Source organism: Carassius carassius, chromosome 3 (genome assembly GCF_963082965.1).
Source record: "Carassius carassius chromosome 3, fCarCar2.1, whole genome shotgun sequence".
Lineage (NCBI taxonomy): Eukaryota > Metazoa > Chordata > Actinopteri > Cypriniformes > Cyprinidae > Carassius > Carassius carassius.
This window is the reverse complement of record NC_081757.1, coordinates 41035109-41051081: the sequence shown is the minus strand read 5'-3', so window position 1 is coordinate 41051081 and position 15973 is coordinate 41035109. Positions and strand designations below refer to the sequence as shown.

The following is a 15973-nucleotide window of genomic DNA, read 5'->3' as shown; positions in this document are numbered from 1 at the left end:
TAAGATATTTTGCGAACTTCCTACCATAAATATATCAAAAGTTAATTTTTGATCAGTAATATTGCTAAGAATTTCATTTGAACAACTTTAAAGGCGATTTTCTCAGTATTTAGATTTTTTTGCACCCTCAGATTCCAGATTTTTTAAATAGTTGTATCTCAGCCAATTGTTGTTCTATACATCAATGGAAGGCATATTCATTTCATCCTTCAGATGATGTAATAAAATAAAAAAGACACTAATGATGGTTTCGTGGTCTAGGGTGAAATAGGCTAATGATTCAGTTTGCATCACCTTCAAAAAACCGAAAGAAAAAAAGCAAAAACACAACGATGCACATTCTTTAGTCATTATTTTGTAGATGCATAAAGAACATTTAAATCGCTCCAACCAGAATGACTCGAGGTCACAATTACGACTTGTCATGTTGACAATTTCAGCTGAAGACGCGGAGATATGCCCTAAAATCCTACAGTCAATATCTGAAACACAGCCACCGAGACGAGTGAACACAGCAGAGGAAAGTGTGAGAGAGCAGGAGAAACTCCTCCCTCCCTCCCTCGGCCGTGCTGCACTGGGACAGATCCACTGCAGTTTGACTTCGGAAATTCAGGTGTCTGCAGTCACTCACTCAGTACTGCACTCCGGACCACTGTGAGGACCGTTCACTTCACATCACAGGACTGGAACTAACTGAAGAAACAGTGAAAACCACATTGAGTCATAAGAGCGAAGGTGCTTATGGTGTTGTGTTTGAAGTGCACATCTTTACACCGGTGTGTTTTCGTGAGTCGTCTGTCGCTTCCGCTTTTCCGTCCAGCAGTTTGACGCCAGATTCACCAGGAGTCAGTAGTGATTTACCAAAAAAGCCTACTTTGTTTGACTGGACACTGAAAGGAACAAGGGGATATCAATTGTTTATTGTTAACGTGGTGAGTAGACGTGTCTCTTGTCATGTCTGTACATTTTGTTTTGGTCAAACTTTACTTCGCCATGTTTCACTCGTCAGTGCGCGTGCGTCGGAAACGCACCTGATCCAGGTGAACGCGCCTCAGCCTTTCAACACTAAACTAGCATAGCAGCTCACTGTTTACGTGTAGACTAGAGCATTCAAGCGAATAAAAAAAAACATTGCGGTGTGTTTTGTTTTTTAAGTGTTACTTTTGAAAGCTAGTCTAGAGAGTACGTGTAATGTTGTGACGTATGTGTATGTATGTTAGTTAATAATTACATTGTCAATATTAAAGTTCAGTATATGCAGCACTCGATGTCACTACTCGGGTCGGAATCCGCGTTTATGCGTAATTAATGCTTTAAAATATTATATAAAATAATAAAAAGGTAAATTTATTAAACTTCATTTGCTGTATTCTCATGATATTTAACATATTTACACCAATGAGAAACTATATATATATATATATATATATATATATATATATATATGATAAACCTACACTGGCTTAAGCTGCAAAAATATTGTTAATCAGTTTGTTTGAATTTCTTTTTTCACTGAGAATATCCAAACATTATTAAAACAAGAAAAAAAACAAGATATTGCACTTGTAGAGAATTTATCTAGATTTTTTTTTACCCGTTTACAGTTGTTCTTTTAAAATATAGCCTAGTGAGTTTCTTCCTGAAAATCAAGACAAAAAAACTAAAATCTTACTTTAAAAATATTTTTTAAAAGCTTTCTAGGGTATTTATTGCAAATAAATAGACACATACTGTTTAAAAACCAGTTCTCGCAGTGTACATTAAAATTAAAGATTAGTTCAACGTCATGTCTTTGTATTAAATAAGTTGTTTTGTATTATTGCTATGTCTTTGGGGAGTAAAATAGCTTAATGAAAAGGGATAAATTATCATCACACTTTGTGTTTTGTTTTGTTTTTCTTTTGTAGCTTACAGAAGAGTTTTTTTTTTTAGTGGTGGAGTAGCTGTAGCAGAGGTATTGCATCTGGGGATGCAAATGTTATACGTTTCTTTGCAACAAACATTACAGCTGATTAAATTGGCTCCACGCACCTGCCAAAGCACTCTTCTCATTAAAGTTTGCTGCCCATGCATTTCATTTAAACACCATGCGATTGCAGAAGTTTGGCACTTATGCACGAGGCTACTTATTTCAGCTTTTCTTTGACTCATTTAGTTATACAAGAAAATTGACACACACAGTTGCTTTCCCTCTGATTCCTATGTGCCATTAATATCTATACTTGAAAAATCTTCATTGGTGTTAGTGTGGTGACTCCTTATGCCAAGTAAACAGATTATAGATAATTGTATAGTGACCAAAGAATGTGAGACTTATATATTTCTGAGATTGGGCAACAGTCATTTAGTTCTCAGCATGCTTGTATTTGCTCTGCTGGTGCCTACGTTTCTCCCCACACCTGTGAAATCGAGATGGCATGCGGCAGAACCGGCTGCGTCTTCCACTGTGGCCCTTCTCTCATCTGGGATCAGTTCAGTATCCTAACCGCCCGCAGATCTGTAGAAAACACTGACTTCAGATCAGTTAACAGCTGTTCTCTGCCGAGGTGTTTCCTGGTGGAAATGAATGGAATTGTTCAGGGAGGAGTTTCGTGGAAAGGCCAGTTTTGCAGATCGAGTTTGTGGAAACTAGGATGAATATGTCCTGTAACACGTACATGTTTGTGCGTGATCGTGCATGTGTCTGCGCCTGCGGGCGTGTTTCAGACAGAAAGATAGGCCTGTTTGTGTGAGCTTAATGATGTTAGGACAACATTGCCAAAGGAAGATAACACTTGTCTTTTTTGACACATGCAAGTCTTATGGTGCGTTCAAGTCATCTCGTATAGATCGTATTTCCGAGTTGAATGCACATGAACGCCACCACAACTTGTAACAATAAAGTTGGCAACGGCTTCATAAAATAATTTAAAACATGAAAAAACAAAGCATACCTAATGCACATTTCTTTGTTCTTCCTTTTTTTGAACAAGAGTTTAAGTACATTGCTGTATTTTTTTTGAGTTATTAATTAAGAGAAAGTTACTTGAACACACATGCCGTCATAAGCACGACTTCCCAGCTCGTGCGCAACAACTTCTCCGGAGGACTTGAATGCAGCATCCATACCTTAAAGGAATAGTTTACCACAAAATTGAAATTTGCTGAAAATTTAATCACCTTTAGGCCATCCAAGCTGTAGTTTTTAGATGATGTTTTTTTGGATCCTCTGCAGTGAATGGGTGCCGTCAGAATGAGAGTCCAAACAGCTGATAAAATGTCTCAATGTCTCAAGAAAGAAATCCATCAAGGCATTTTTAACTTTATCAGATTGTTGCTTTGAGCTAAAACACATTATTATAATCCATAATAACACTTCCTCCAGTGAGAAAGTCCATCTGCTGTTGTCCTCTCACATTAAAATCCACCCACATGTTTGTTTAGATCTGTTTTGGCTTGTAAACAGTGCTTTATTTGTGCATATTTCTCTCCTGATTCAGACCAGATGATTTTTTCGGTAGAAAAAGCAATATTACGAATAGAGGACTCATATTTTAGTTTGAATTCACTGTAACTGATGGACTGGAGTGGTGTGGATTATTGTGATGTTTTTATCAGCTGTTTTGGACTCTCATTCTGACGGCACCCATTCACTGCAGAGGATCCATTTGCAAGCAGGCCATTCTTTCATTATTATGAGAGTTTCTCTTCTCTCCATCCTTTTTTTTAATGCTTTTCACGATGCTACTCCTAAAGGAACTGACAGGTGCTTATGGGTAAATCGTCCCAAAGCAGAAGAGGTTTTTGCTGATCTCTCCAAATCCAAATAGTCTTCTTCTCAGCACAGCAGCCATCTGCTTCATTTGTTATTGTTTACAAGGAGTCCTCCTCTGAGTATCTGGAAGTGTCTGACTAAGCACCGCATTAATAATGCATGAAGCCACTGACGCTGAAATAAATGGTTTAAACCCTGACGACTCTGAGGAAACCAATTTTTTTTTTCAGTTAGAAAATGAAAGGAAAGCGAGATGGTGGGCGCATTGTGAATTTGACATTTATTTTCAAGCCGTAAAGGAAGCGAGGAAACGTTTAGGAAGTCGAGTACGTTTCAGAGAGGATATTGTACTTCAGTCATTGATAAATGTTGATGTCTCGATAAATCTGTTTCTGTTTGTTCAGGAGTTGTTTTGTCACCTGAGAATTAATGTATTGTGTGTTTAATGGCCGTGACCTGCCTGGTGTCTCTGAACTCAAAGTGCTGACCGCGTGCTGGAACGCAATGCATGACCAACAGGAAGCCCACACAGGAAACGGCCAAAGCATTGTTGCTTGAAGCCAAAACCGCCTTCTCTGATCCTTCGGGAATTCTGCCGCTCCCTCGGTGTTGTTTCAGGAGCGTGTCGGGTTTCGCCGACCGTGCGGCCCACCAGGGCAAAACTCTCCTTTTTGTGTAGCAATAATTGTGGGTTTGCTGTCAGAGAAGAGTCATTTGGTAATTTCCAGTATGACATGTTCACAGTCTGGCATCTGGTTGCTTTATAAGACTCCTGGCTTTTTTTAGGCATGCATTATCATTTATAGATGTAAAAAAAATCATTGTTCGTCTCATTGCATAACTACCCATCTGTCATCTTCTGCAGCTGCTTCTCATATTCTCATTATTTTCAGACTCCTACCTTGTTTAGATATTTTTCACCGTGCATTGCAACATTATGATACATTTGAATCAAATGCATCATTGCATTGCTGTTTTTGGAGTCTGCTGACCAGATTTCTGTTGTTGTAAGTTTGCGCAAAGTATCAGTGAACTGTGACTCAGACATTTTGTGGTGGTTTAAACACAAGAATGTAACATCTGTTTTGCAGCTTCTACTTTAATTTGTCATACATATCCTCTTTTCTTAAGGAGAAGAGATCATCCATAAATAGTGTTGTTGTTGTGTTGCCTCAGATAAGTAACCAGAATGTGATGCAATTTGGCCACATTTCTTTTTCCAGGCAAATCACCATGAGTTATGTTGCGTGGAAAATTTGAGTAGGAGTTGAAGAATGAGTCGATAAATAAAAAAAAGCAGAAGAGCTCAATAAACTTTTGAACTTGGTAGACGGCGATGTGGCAAAAATCAGTTTTCTTATTTGAATTGAGCTTTAAGAATTTATCAGTGTAAATATTCAGTTGCACATTACAAATCGAAATGATCTTTTGTGTGATTTATTTCCTCTCTGTCGATCTGCAGAGGGATCTTTAGATCAGCTTAGAGGAGATATTAAACCATTTGCGATCAGACAGTTGATCGTAGCTTTAAATTTTGAACATTACAGCATCTCGAGCTCCATATTCAGAGAAATGTTCATCTTAGAGCAGCAGTAGGTAATTAATAGGCAGATAATATAAAACTTATATATAAGGATAAGCAGCTATTTATTATTTTTATTTCAAGTCTTGAATATTCAGTTACCAGTAAATCAGTTTAATGCAAGTATGAGGATGTTGTGTGGGAGATTTATAAATAAAGAAAAGTCTTGATCAAGCCATTTGGTCTTGTAACACACTTAAATAGTTCACCCAAAAATATAAATTGTCATCATTTACGTGTTATTTTAAAACTTCTGTGGAACATGAAATAAGATATTTTGAGAAGTGTGTTTTTTCCCCCTCCAAATTAGAAGTCAAACCAAACTAAATCTAGAAATAAACTCATGCAGGTTTGGAACGGCGTGAGGGCGAGTGAATGACAGAATTACATTGTTGGGTGAACTGTCCCTTTAATTCCATTGCATGTTTTGTTTTCAGGATTTTGAACAAAAAAATGTCACTGTTTCAGTGAGTCATTGTAAATTAGGAAGCTGGTCAAAGGGCGTAATGAGAGCACAGGAAATGATGTTATGTGCAGTTAGTTTCAGCTCTTTATAGAAAGGGTGGGGGATATCCTCACTTACATTACACGACAGTCAGATGGCATGACTGAAACCTGACTGTCATCATTACATTGTAGCTATGTTGTTCCGGTGCCTAGATATGGCTAGATATGCCTTCTAGTGCTCGGATTCCACCCTTGTGAAAAAGTTCACTTAAAAAAAAAAATGAAAAAAAAAATGATATAAAATATGCTTTAAAAATGTTTCAAACTGAATGCACTGTTTTCAATTGCTTAAAGTCAAGTAAATGGCAAATAAATAGAAATGTATTACATTTTAAATGTATATTAAATGCAGTTAGCTGAACTTACCTGGACTTAAGTACCTCTTCCATATTTAATGATCTAGTTGCAATTTAATACATTTATAATGTACTGTAAGCTAAAATAACACAGTTTAAATTATAAAAAAAAGTTTTTCAATTTTTCATTTTCAAAACTTTGTATTTCCAGGCCCCCAAAACCTCTTTGTCAAAGAAAGGAACTAGGGCTGGGATAAACGATTATTTTTTAAACGATTAATCTAGCGATTATTTTTTTCGATGCATCGATTAATCTAACGATTAATTTTTCAGACCGATTCGATTTCGATTATCTCCCCATTAATTGACTACTAACAATTTATACATGTTGATTTACATATCTGAATGAAAAAAACATCAATTCCTTAACATTGCAATATATGTTTATTGCTCTTAAAATTACAAAATAAAAGACTGACTAAGAATGCATTACTTTGCACTTGTATAGAGATAGCATTCAATAAAACCTTGAAACCTTGAAAACACATAGCTTACTGAAACAAGCTTACTGAACACATAGGGCCTAGCTTACTGAAAAAAGTTCTTCTTTCAGATGAAAATAACAACAACTTGATGTCTAGTATTCAATAAAAAAGGTCACCCAAAATACTTGTTTAGAGCAATTGAAAGAATACAGTATGTAAATGTAAACTTGAGGGCTTTAAGCTAATACAGAGAGTGCTTTTACAAAAAAAAAAAATTAACAGTGGGAGCCAGCAGCCTGTCATGGAGAAAAAAAATCTCCGAATGCTCCACGTGAAACTTTGGCGTTCCGCCCTTTTTCTATCGTGTTTAATGATTTTGATTAATATGCACAAGGGAGGGAGAGAGCAAGAAGCGCTCGTGTTGTTTGAAGACTGTGAGTGCGCGCGCAGCCGGGGCTCTCTCTCGTACGCGCCCTGTCACTGTCACTCACCGATCAAATAAGGCTTTGACAGCCGCCAAAAAAAAAGATCAATGCAGAAAAACCCCTGGATTGGTTATATAACGTTGGACAGAATGTTGATACGGCAATCGCGTATATTCAGCGCACATAAGGTAAACGTTTTGCAAACGTTTTTTTAGAGAAATAAAAACAGGTCGACGAATCGATGCGCATATTCATCGATGACATCGACGCGTTGTCCCAGCCCTAAAAGGAACAGATAAAAAAAGGAGAAAAGTTATCCTTTTTAAAGAGTTTTGTAAACACCCAGTTAGTTTATTTATTTACAGCACAAAACCATTATAATTTTTTTTAAATACTTTATAGTGAAACTGTTAATTCAGCTGTAGAACATAGTTGTGAAAGTATACTTTAAGTACACTTCAAGTACAGTTTTTTTTAATATATATATACTTTTATCATTTGAAGTAGACTAGTTAAATGCACTTATTTTTTTGCAAAGACACATTTGTTAAATGATAGGCCTGATCATTTTGCACAACTCTCCTTAATAAACCATGCATTTGGAGGTTATGCTTAGGTTTGCACAAACGGAGCAGGATGAGGTTTGTATCAAAGTGTAATTCTTTGGGTTCAGATAGTGAGGCTTAACATATAGCACTGATCAAGTGATCATCAGCTAGATCTGATCTTGCACAGGTGTAGCTCACTCTTTATAATGCAGTGGCCATGTACAGTAGGCTGTGTGGATGCGGTACTGTATTTTTGTCATTCGCCTCTTTTTTTTTGTGCTACCTCACACTCGCTCTTGCTGGCCAAGTTTGTGTCATGCAGAGATGAATGACCATGACCGGTGGCTCATGAGCTCAGGATAAAAGCATCACCCATAACGTAAGCTTTTTCCACTCTCCAGCTACATCATCACCTGATTGTGAGAGCTATGATTCGCGCTGGGACAAACTGCTTTCTGTTATCAAGAAATCAAGAGTTAAAAACAGAACTCTAACAAAGAAATGGGATGTTGGAGAGTGGGTGACATCTTTCAGATACCCCCAGTAACACTATCCAGTGGCTTTTTTTTAATAATACTTCCTCTAAATAATGCTTAAATAGCAGTTAGATCTTGGGCTAAAAAAAATATCTGTTTTTCTGTTATGTGTAATGTATGCATAATTCAAAGAAGAATGAGTGATGGAAGTAGGGAGGTTTTTAGTTCCCATGCAATAGAAAAAAAGGAATTTTCCATATTGATTTTTCACAGGATTTTTGCCTATATTTTTAATTACACATTGTGTTGTATTGTGTAGTTTTATTACAATTTATAATCTAATTTATTATTAACTTTATCATGGATGCATCTCATGGAAAAAGAGCACACTTTACTCACTTATTTGTCAGTTTAGTATTTGATATATTGTCATGACAGGCATCACATTTTCTTACAAAATTACCATTGCTATAATGTGAAAAGCATCTTTCTTACCGAAGTACGTTATTAAAAATCAACCTGCCTGACTTTAATTCAAATCTGCATCAGTATTACATTTACAGTCTTAAATTTACAATAAAAACTATAGGCTACCAAAAAAATAATAATCATCCTTATCCAGTAGCCATTATGAAAATTAGGGCTTCAACTAACGATTATTTTGATAATCGATTAATCTGTCGATTATTTTTACGATTAATCGATTAATCGGTTTATGTACTTATATTTTAGTTTTTTCCATTTTTTCCCCAAGTAAATTATTAATAAATGGTCTTTATCATTCAGCATAGATTTAAGAGATTTTAACCATTTTGCACTGTCATATCCTCATCAAAAATATACCTGGAGTTGTTTTATTGTGTTAGTAATCCTTTGTCGAACTCTTCTGCAATCAGAACACTGACCCATACTCTAGCAAATTTCACAAGGAGATTTCAAATAATGTTTTCACCATGGCAGTCCTTAGAGCTCCTAAAGTAGTTTAACATCCTGAACAAAGCTTAAGGAATCTTTCAGAACATATTTTCACGAAGAATAAGGATAAAACAGAATAAAATTGCAGTGCATTGTATTTTATTATATACTGGGGAAAAGCTTTATAGCTTTTGCTGTGAAATTGTAAACAATCCTTCAAAAAAAGTGCCAATGGCATGAAACCTGAATGGAACTCACAATTTAAAGTAAAATCCATCAGAAGGTTGTCCAGAAAAAAAAATAGGACACACACAAAAAACCTGCTGTGTGAAAAAGAGCAGTGAATAATACTTAGAAAAAAAAGTGCATTTCAAATATCTACATTTACCTCTCTCATTCAGTCATAATTAGGCTGCACGACTGAATTTTGAACTGGTAAACGACAAACTGATCACAGAACATGCTTTTACGACTAAACATTTGCAAACAACATTGTACTGGAGAATCTGCACAAATGAAAGTCTTAGGGGCCGTTCACAAATCGCGCCTAAAAACGCGTGGAAAACGCTAGGCGCACCGCTTTCTCCTTCTTTCCAAAGCGCTCGCGCAGAAGCGCCCCTGAGGCGTTTGCCTTTGCTAAGCAACCATGACGTGCTCTCTCCTTGAAGACGCGGAAATTTCAGCAAAGGATAAATGGATTTGCAGCTCAAAAAATCGCTTGCAGTAGCTCTGCTACTAAATTTATTTCAAAATGGAAATCCATATACAACTATGATCAGCTGTTCCTTTCATCTTGACTGAGCTTTTAACGTTGTTACGGGAAAGGATGAAGCTGATTGGTTAGTTCTTGTCACATGACCCGCGGTGCGGTTGCTGCATTCTGAAAAGTTGAAATGTTTTTAACTCGATGCGGTGCGGTGTTGGAAATAACGAACTTGAGCGCGCAAAAGACGCGATATGTGAACGTCCCCTTAAACAGTTCAGTAGTGCAGAGTTTACAGGTTACTCTTCTTTTTTTAAAGGCTCAATGTAAAGTACTCCCACATCACGCTGAATGCTGCAGACATAGACATCAGAGACGCTGTTCAGGAAGCACGTGACATAAAACGAGGCCAGCTATTGGCTATTCGCTACTTCTCCTGCTGTACTGGCTGAGTAAAACCTCCGGTGGCTCATTACTGCCACACTTTGGTCACCGCAGATTTGAAATATGCACGAAATGAGCCGCTTACGGCAAATAAAAGTTATTTAGCAACGAATCGATGACTAAATTAGTTGACAACTATTTTAATAATCGATTTTAATCGATTAAATCGATTCGTTGTTTCAGCTCTAATGAAAATGCATTCATTCATTGAAAATGAGTCTTTTTTTTCACATTATATGGTTAATTATCATGAAAATAATGCTACAATGCAAAAAAAAAATGTGGTCATAAAGTAGTCTTCGTTGTGAAATATGACCAAGACCCATTGAGAAGCTTAAGAGTTTGAAGTGTCTTCAAATCAGAAGTAATCAGACTGATTACTAGACTTTTCAAAAAAGAAAAAAAAAACACCTGAACATCATGTTCTACCAAACTAGTTGTGGTTGGTCAAAACTGGAATATGTGTGAGATGTGTTTGTGGAGGTGTGTCTTCGGGGCCAAACACGGAGCCTAATCCTAAAAACGAGCTCTTTAGCAACACTGTGGCTTTAGTGATCACACTGGAATGCTGTTGCTATGGCAGACTGTGAGCACACTGCAAATGAGAAAGGCACCCCATAGACTCAAAGTAGCTGTTTTTGTTTTGTTAAATATAACCAGAAATACTGTTAATAGATCAGTGGTCAAACTATGCTCTATTGGTCACCTCAACTACTGAATTGTTTGAATACCCGTGTGGATGAAATGTTGTTTAACAGGTTTCCATTGCTGTCAGTGCACTGATAGACTCAGTCAGTACAAAAATTAACTTACATCATTCTGACATAATGCTTTCTCAAGTTTGAACACTTCTTTTTCATCTGATGATGCTTATCTAATGTTAGGAAACCTCAGTGAGTGGCACGAGCTGGAGACAAATACGTAGTTTCTATTCCTTCTTAACCCTTTGGTGCTCTTTGGTAGTTTTTGACCGAAACATTTTTTTTTTCCCGTTTTTTTACTTCATCGGAATGGTGCAGAACTTGTTTTTGGCACTTTCTATGTAAACACACACACCAATTTCATCTAGTGGAAATCTTTGGTACTGCACACAAACAAAATCTTACTGAAAGCTTTTTTTTAAAATATGTATTTTTTGGCATTTTGCCTTATCAGGATAGGACAGATCAGAACAAACAGGAAGTGAAGTAGGAGATGGATAAGGAGCGGGATCGGGAAATGTCCTTTGTTACATTTGAGTACATTCGTAACCCATAGCCCACAATGCTATTTTTTGGGGGGGTTATTTTTTTAGATAACTTCAAATTTGAAACACAACTTGTTTAGATTTATGGCTTTTATTTTGTCACAGTTGTAGAGTAAAACATATATATTTCTTATAAAGTTTCAAATAATATTTTTGTGCATTTTTGATAATAATAAACTTAAGATTTTACAACTTTTTTCAAACTTCCAGCAATAATCTTCCTGTTGAAGTGTCTCCTTGAAAAATGGACTAAACTGAAGTCTGTGGTTTAAAAAAAAAAAAAAAAGGAGTTAACTATTGCATAAATAGAATTCAGTATCATACAATCCACCAAAACATACCAGTTTTTTTTTTTTTTTGGTTCCATGAAGGATTTTAAAATCCAATGAACCTTTCAGTCGCACAAAAGAAAATGAAAAGGGGTTCTTTTAAGAGCTGTTTTCTGAATTTCTTTGGCGAATAAAAAATGGTTCTTTGGCATCAGTGTGGAAAACACTTTTTTTGAATCTTTATTTTTAAAGAGTCTTGAGAAAACCGGATGATCAGAAACTGAAATTCGAACCAAAAGTAACAAACAATCGCCCACATGTGCTTATTTTTGGCTCTATTTTCACCAGATCATACAGTTCCACCCTTGATCTTCTCCAGACCTCCACACCACAATCTCCAAGCCAAGAACCAAACTGTGTGTGGAACATTTTTGGAAACTTAATATCCTGTTCCCTTTTTATCATTGGAATCAGAGGAATGCATTATTCCAGCGTGATCTCATAGAAAACCTTGCAAATAAACAAATTTAATTGACAAGGTGAGCACTGCTGGAAGTGATACAGTCCTACTAGAAATGGTAGAGTTGTGAGATTAAAGTAATGCAACTGTAAATATTAGGCTATATGATGAAGAATAGACTTTGCATTCAGTCGCTAAGCAGTAGTCATCAACCAAAAATGTGAAATTACTGAGATTTAATGTATTTTTTTTGTGAGTAGTTCTGAGTAAAACTCCTCTAATGCGTCAGTTAGGGTGTATAGCATGCTTTCAGATCCATTGGTGTGTTTCAGAATGCTCCCTAGTTTAGTTATAAGTACACTGCCCAAGGGAGTCAGCCATTTCTAATGCTGACGCATTGTCAGAATCATTCCTGGGCACTGAAAAAATATGCTACCTGGGACTTTCCAGAATCCTTGTGGATTTTGCTCTGTCTGTTAAGATGAATTGGATTGCTAACAGGTAGCTTTATCCAGCTGTTTATCCAGCAATTTTATTGATTTGACTGCACTGACATTATCGGAGGACAACTGAATTGAGCTGCTACTGTCTTATATCCAGTTCATATGAAACAACTTAAATTAACTTCAATTAACATTAAGCTAAACAATGACTATGTTGTCTTCTGTGGAGATATTCTTATAGCTAAATCCTATTTTGTTTTATAATTGATGAACTTTGCAACATTGACTGTAATTGAACTCAACTGAATCAACAACAACTAAACTGAACTGAATTATAGCTTTCGTATTGTCTTCTATGAAGCTGCTTTATATCTGAATCCATTTTTTTTTTTAATTGATTAGCTTTGGAACATTGACAGTTATTGAGTTGAACAAGAAAATTTTTGTCTTCTGTGGAACTACCTTGCAGCGGAAATTGTAGTTTCAGAGTTGGTTGTTCTTGGTATATTTACATTGATATTTCCTGTTTATTACTGTAAAGCTGCTCTGAAACAAGTGCAATTTACGGAGCTATTTATTTGAAAATGACTTAGTGCAGCATTATTGGGTCGAGACTGACTAAACAGACGTATTAGTCTGTTAGCTAGTGGCTCAATTTTTATTATAGTACACATCATACTGATTTTCAAGTGTAAGCAACAAAGTAGCTGCATTTGCATATTTGCATTTGCCAAGACATTGACATGATGTCAGTTTGTTCCTCATGGATAACATCAGCTTGCTTGTTTGCTTGCATAGAAACAGGTTGGTGCAAAGTTGTAAAAAAAGTTAAACAATAACATTATTCAGTGCAGCATTACCAGTTGGATGAGCTGACCTTCTGACTTATGTTTAGCCACTCCTCTCGTCCGTGATTTGTAAGGAAGTGTTCAACAAAGGCATGTAGTTCTGTGTAGTTCTCAGTGTCTCAATTCGCAGAAATGTTACTATTTTAAGGCGGGTATGTTAAAATGCTGTTCAAGAATTCATGCATTGCTTTGCTTCTCTCTACAGAGTGAATCCTACTCATCCTAAGGCTGATGTCCTCCAAGAGCAGCGTCTGAAACATGGACGACCCTTTAAAGGTTGACTGATTCCAGCTGACACCTTCATAACTATGCTGCGAGTCACTCGAGGCCTGATGGCCACAGTAGCCACCAACAACCCACCGAAATCCCCAACCCAATTCAGGGAATGATCAAACCATCCTGTCTAGGACATACGCATCAAGAGACCTCTTACATACAGGTCAGCAGCAGAAGTAAAGGCTTTTACTCAATCATTGGTACAGTAGGAGACAGAGATTCAGATCGTCAAGTCAATCTGTCATAACCCTTTTCAATCTTTGATTAGTAAAATTACTTGAAATGAACTCAAACCTCAACAAATACTTATTAATCCACAGAACAGCAGATACCCCAAATCCAATGGCATGGGCCAAGTTCTTCAGGAGACCAGGAGGCAATCTTGGCAGGTCTTACCAGCCAGGATCTATGCTGTCCTTGGCCCCAACCAAGGGACTACTAAATGAGCCGGGACAGAACAGCTGCTTCCTCAACAGTGCAGTGCAGGTACGTGTTTAACCCAAAGCTAAGAAAACCAGTGCATCAGCAGGTTTGTGCCTATATATATATGCCTATATTTTTAACAGTTTGCACAGAATAAATAGGAATGCAAGTTTAAAATAATTTGTATATACTTATATATTTTCCTATTTAAATAAATTACATTTTGATTTCTTTAATGTTTTTGTTAAAATGTATCAAATTGTTGATATACGTATACAAACATGCACAACCGTTCAAAACGTTGGTGTCTGTATGACATTTTAATGTATTTGAAAGATTTATCTTATGCTCAAAAAGGAGTGCATTTATCTGGTTAAAATACAGTAAAAATATTAATATTGTGATTTATTATTACTATTAATTTTTTTTATCATTCTAATATGTTGATTTGAAGCTTAAGAAACATTTCATATTACTATCAGTGTTGAAAACTGCAGTGCTAATTCATATTTTTGTAGAAACCCTGATATTATTTTTCAGAATTATTTAATGAATAAAAAGTTACAAGTAGCTGCGTTTATTTGAAATGGATATCTTGTATAACATTGTAAAACGTCTTTATTGTAACTTATAATCAATTTAATGCATCCTTGCTCAATACAGGTTTTAATTGTATAATGTATCTTTTATATCTAGTAGCCTACTCTTTTTCACTTAGTAATATGTTAAATGTTTTTACAAGTTGTACTTTGAGCAACTTGAATATGGTAATCAGTTTACCACAATTTATTAATTTAAGGGCAGATGTGAGCATAATGACTTTTAAAATGGCTTTATTAACCTTTAAAGGCTAAAGTCTAAATATGGTTGCCATCACACCTACATATAAAAATGTCAGACAGATTGGACTTGCCACAATAACATAAAAATATCACACCACCCACCCCCTTAAACATATTTAACTTTCTTATGACTCACATTTGAAGTCTGACCTTCACAGCAAACAGTCATCTCCTCCTCACTGCCTACTGAGAGAGTATTTACGGCATACCAGCTCCACCCGTCAGCCCCCAAATTTGTGACTTGCCCTCAGGCCGCTTGTTACTGGAAGTCAGTTTTCCCTCTTGGATGGGATTGTGGACTCTATGATTGAATGGACCTCTGCCTGTCTCTCTGTTATCTGGTTCCTGTACTCATCACCACGGAGTGAGGTCATGCTCAGACTAAGTTGTCTGGGGCCTAAGGGAAAGACACTGAGTGAAGAGTAACCTTACACTGGCCGTCCAAACTCCAAACACACACACTGATGAACAGCTCATACCCCCCATCATGTCACAGTCAAATCTCCCTTGAGCTCTTCCACCAAGCATGGACAATGAGTCATATTTCTCGGCCAATAAGAAGAGGCTAAGACATAATGCATGGCCTTTGGAGATTGTGTTGACTTTAAGATTGGCACGTTGAAGTCGTCATGCAAAACCAGAATAAAGTTGCAGGAGTTTAAAAAGATGCATTAGAGGAGAAGCACACTATCGCCAAATTTACATTGCAGAGGTGGCGCAGAGCTGCTTCTGAAGTGGCATTTAAGTGTCTTTACGTAAATTATACTAGAGGCTGAGGAGGCTCAAAGCAGGTTTAATTTAGTCTGGCTTTTGTGCAGTGTTGCATATTTACACAGAATTTACATAGCCCCTAGTATCAAAGTACTGTATAAGCTGCAATTACTGTGTAAATGCATTTATGCCATCTCTGAACTGTGTGAGACACATATGCTAGATTTACTACACAAAGGTAGCACAGAATTGCTTCTGAAGAGGCATTTATGTGTCTTTACACAGACTGTTTAATGCAGCTCAGAGGTGGCATAAATGCA

The 15973-nt window shown here is 36.6% G+C and overlaps 1 protein-coding gene across 2 annotated transcripts in view; it reads left to right on the top strand.

The window, feature by feature from the left end:
- Positions 1-598: 598 nt before the first annotated feature.
- LOC132127059 (inactive ubiquitin carboxyl-terminal hydrolase 53) overlaps positions 599-15973 on the top strand; it is a 49863-nt gene continuing 34488 nt past the window's right edge. Inside the window, exons 1-3 of one of the 2 annotated variants that reach the window (XM_059538688.1) lie at positions 599-932; positions 13607-13840; positions 14003-14163. In XM_059538688.1, the coding sequence (XP_059394671.1) occupies positions 14020-14163 (144 nt within the window). In that variant the 5' untranslated portion in view covers positions 599-932; positions 13607-13840; positions 14003-14019. Of the gene's footprint in view, positions 933-13606; positions 13841-13997; positions 14164-15973 lie in introns of both variants that reach the window. The other variant, XM_059538680.1, reaches the window with a different exon arrangement.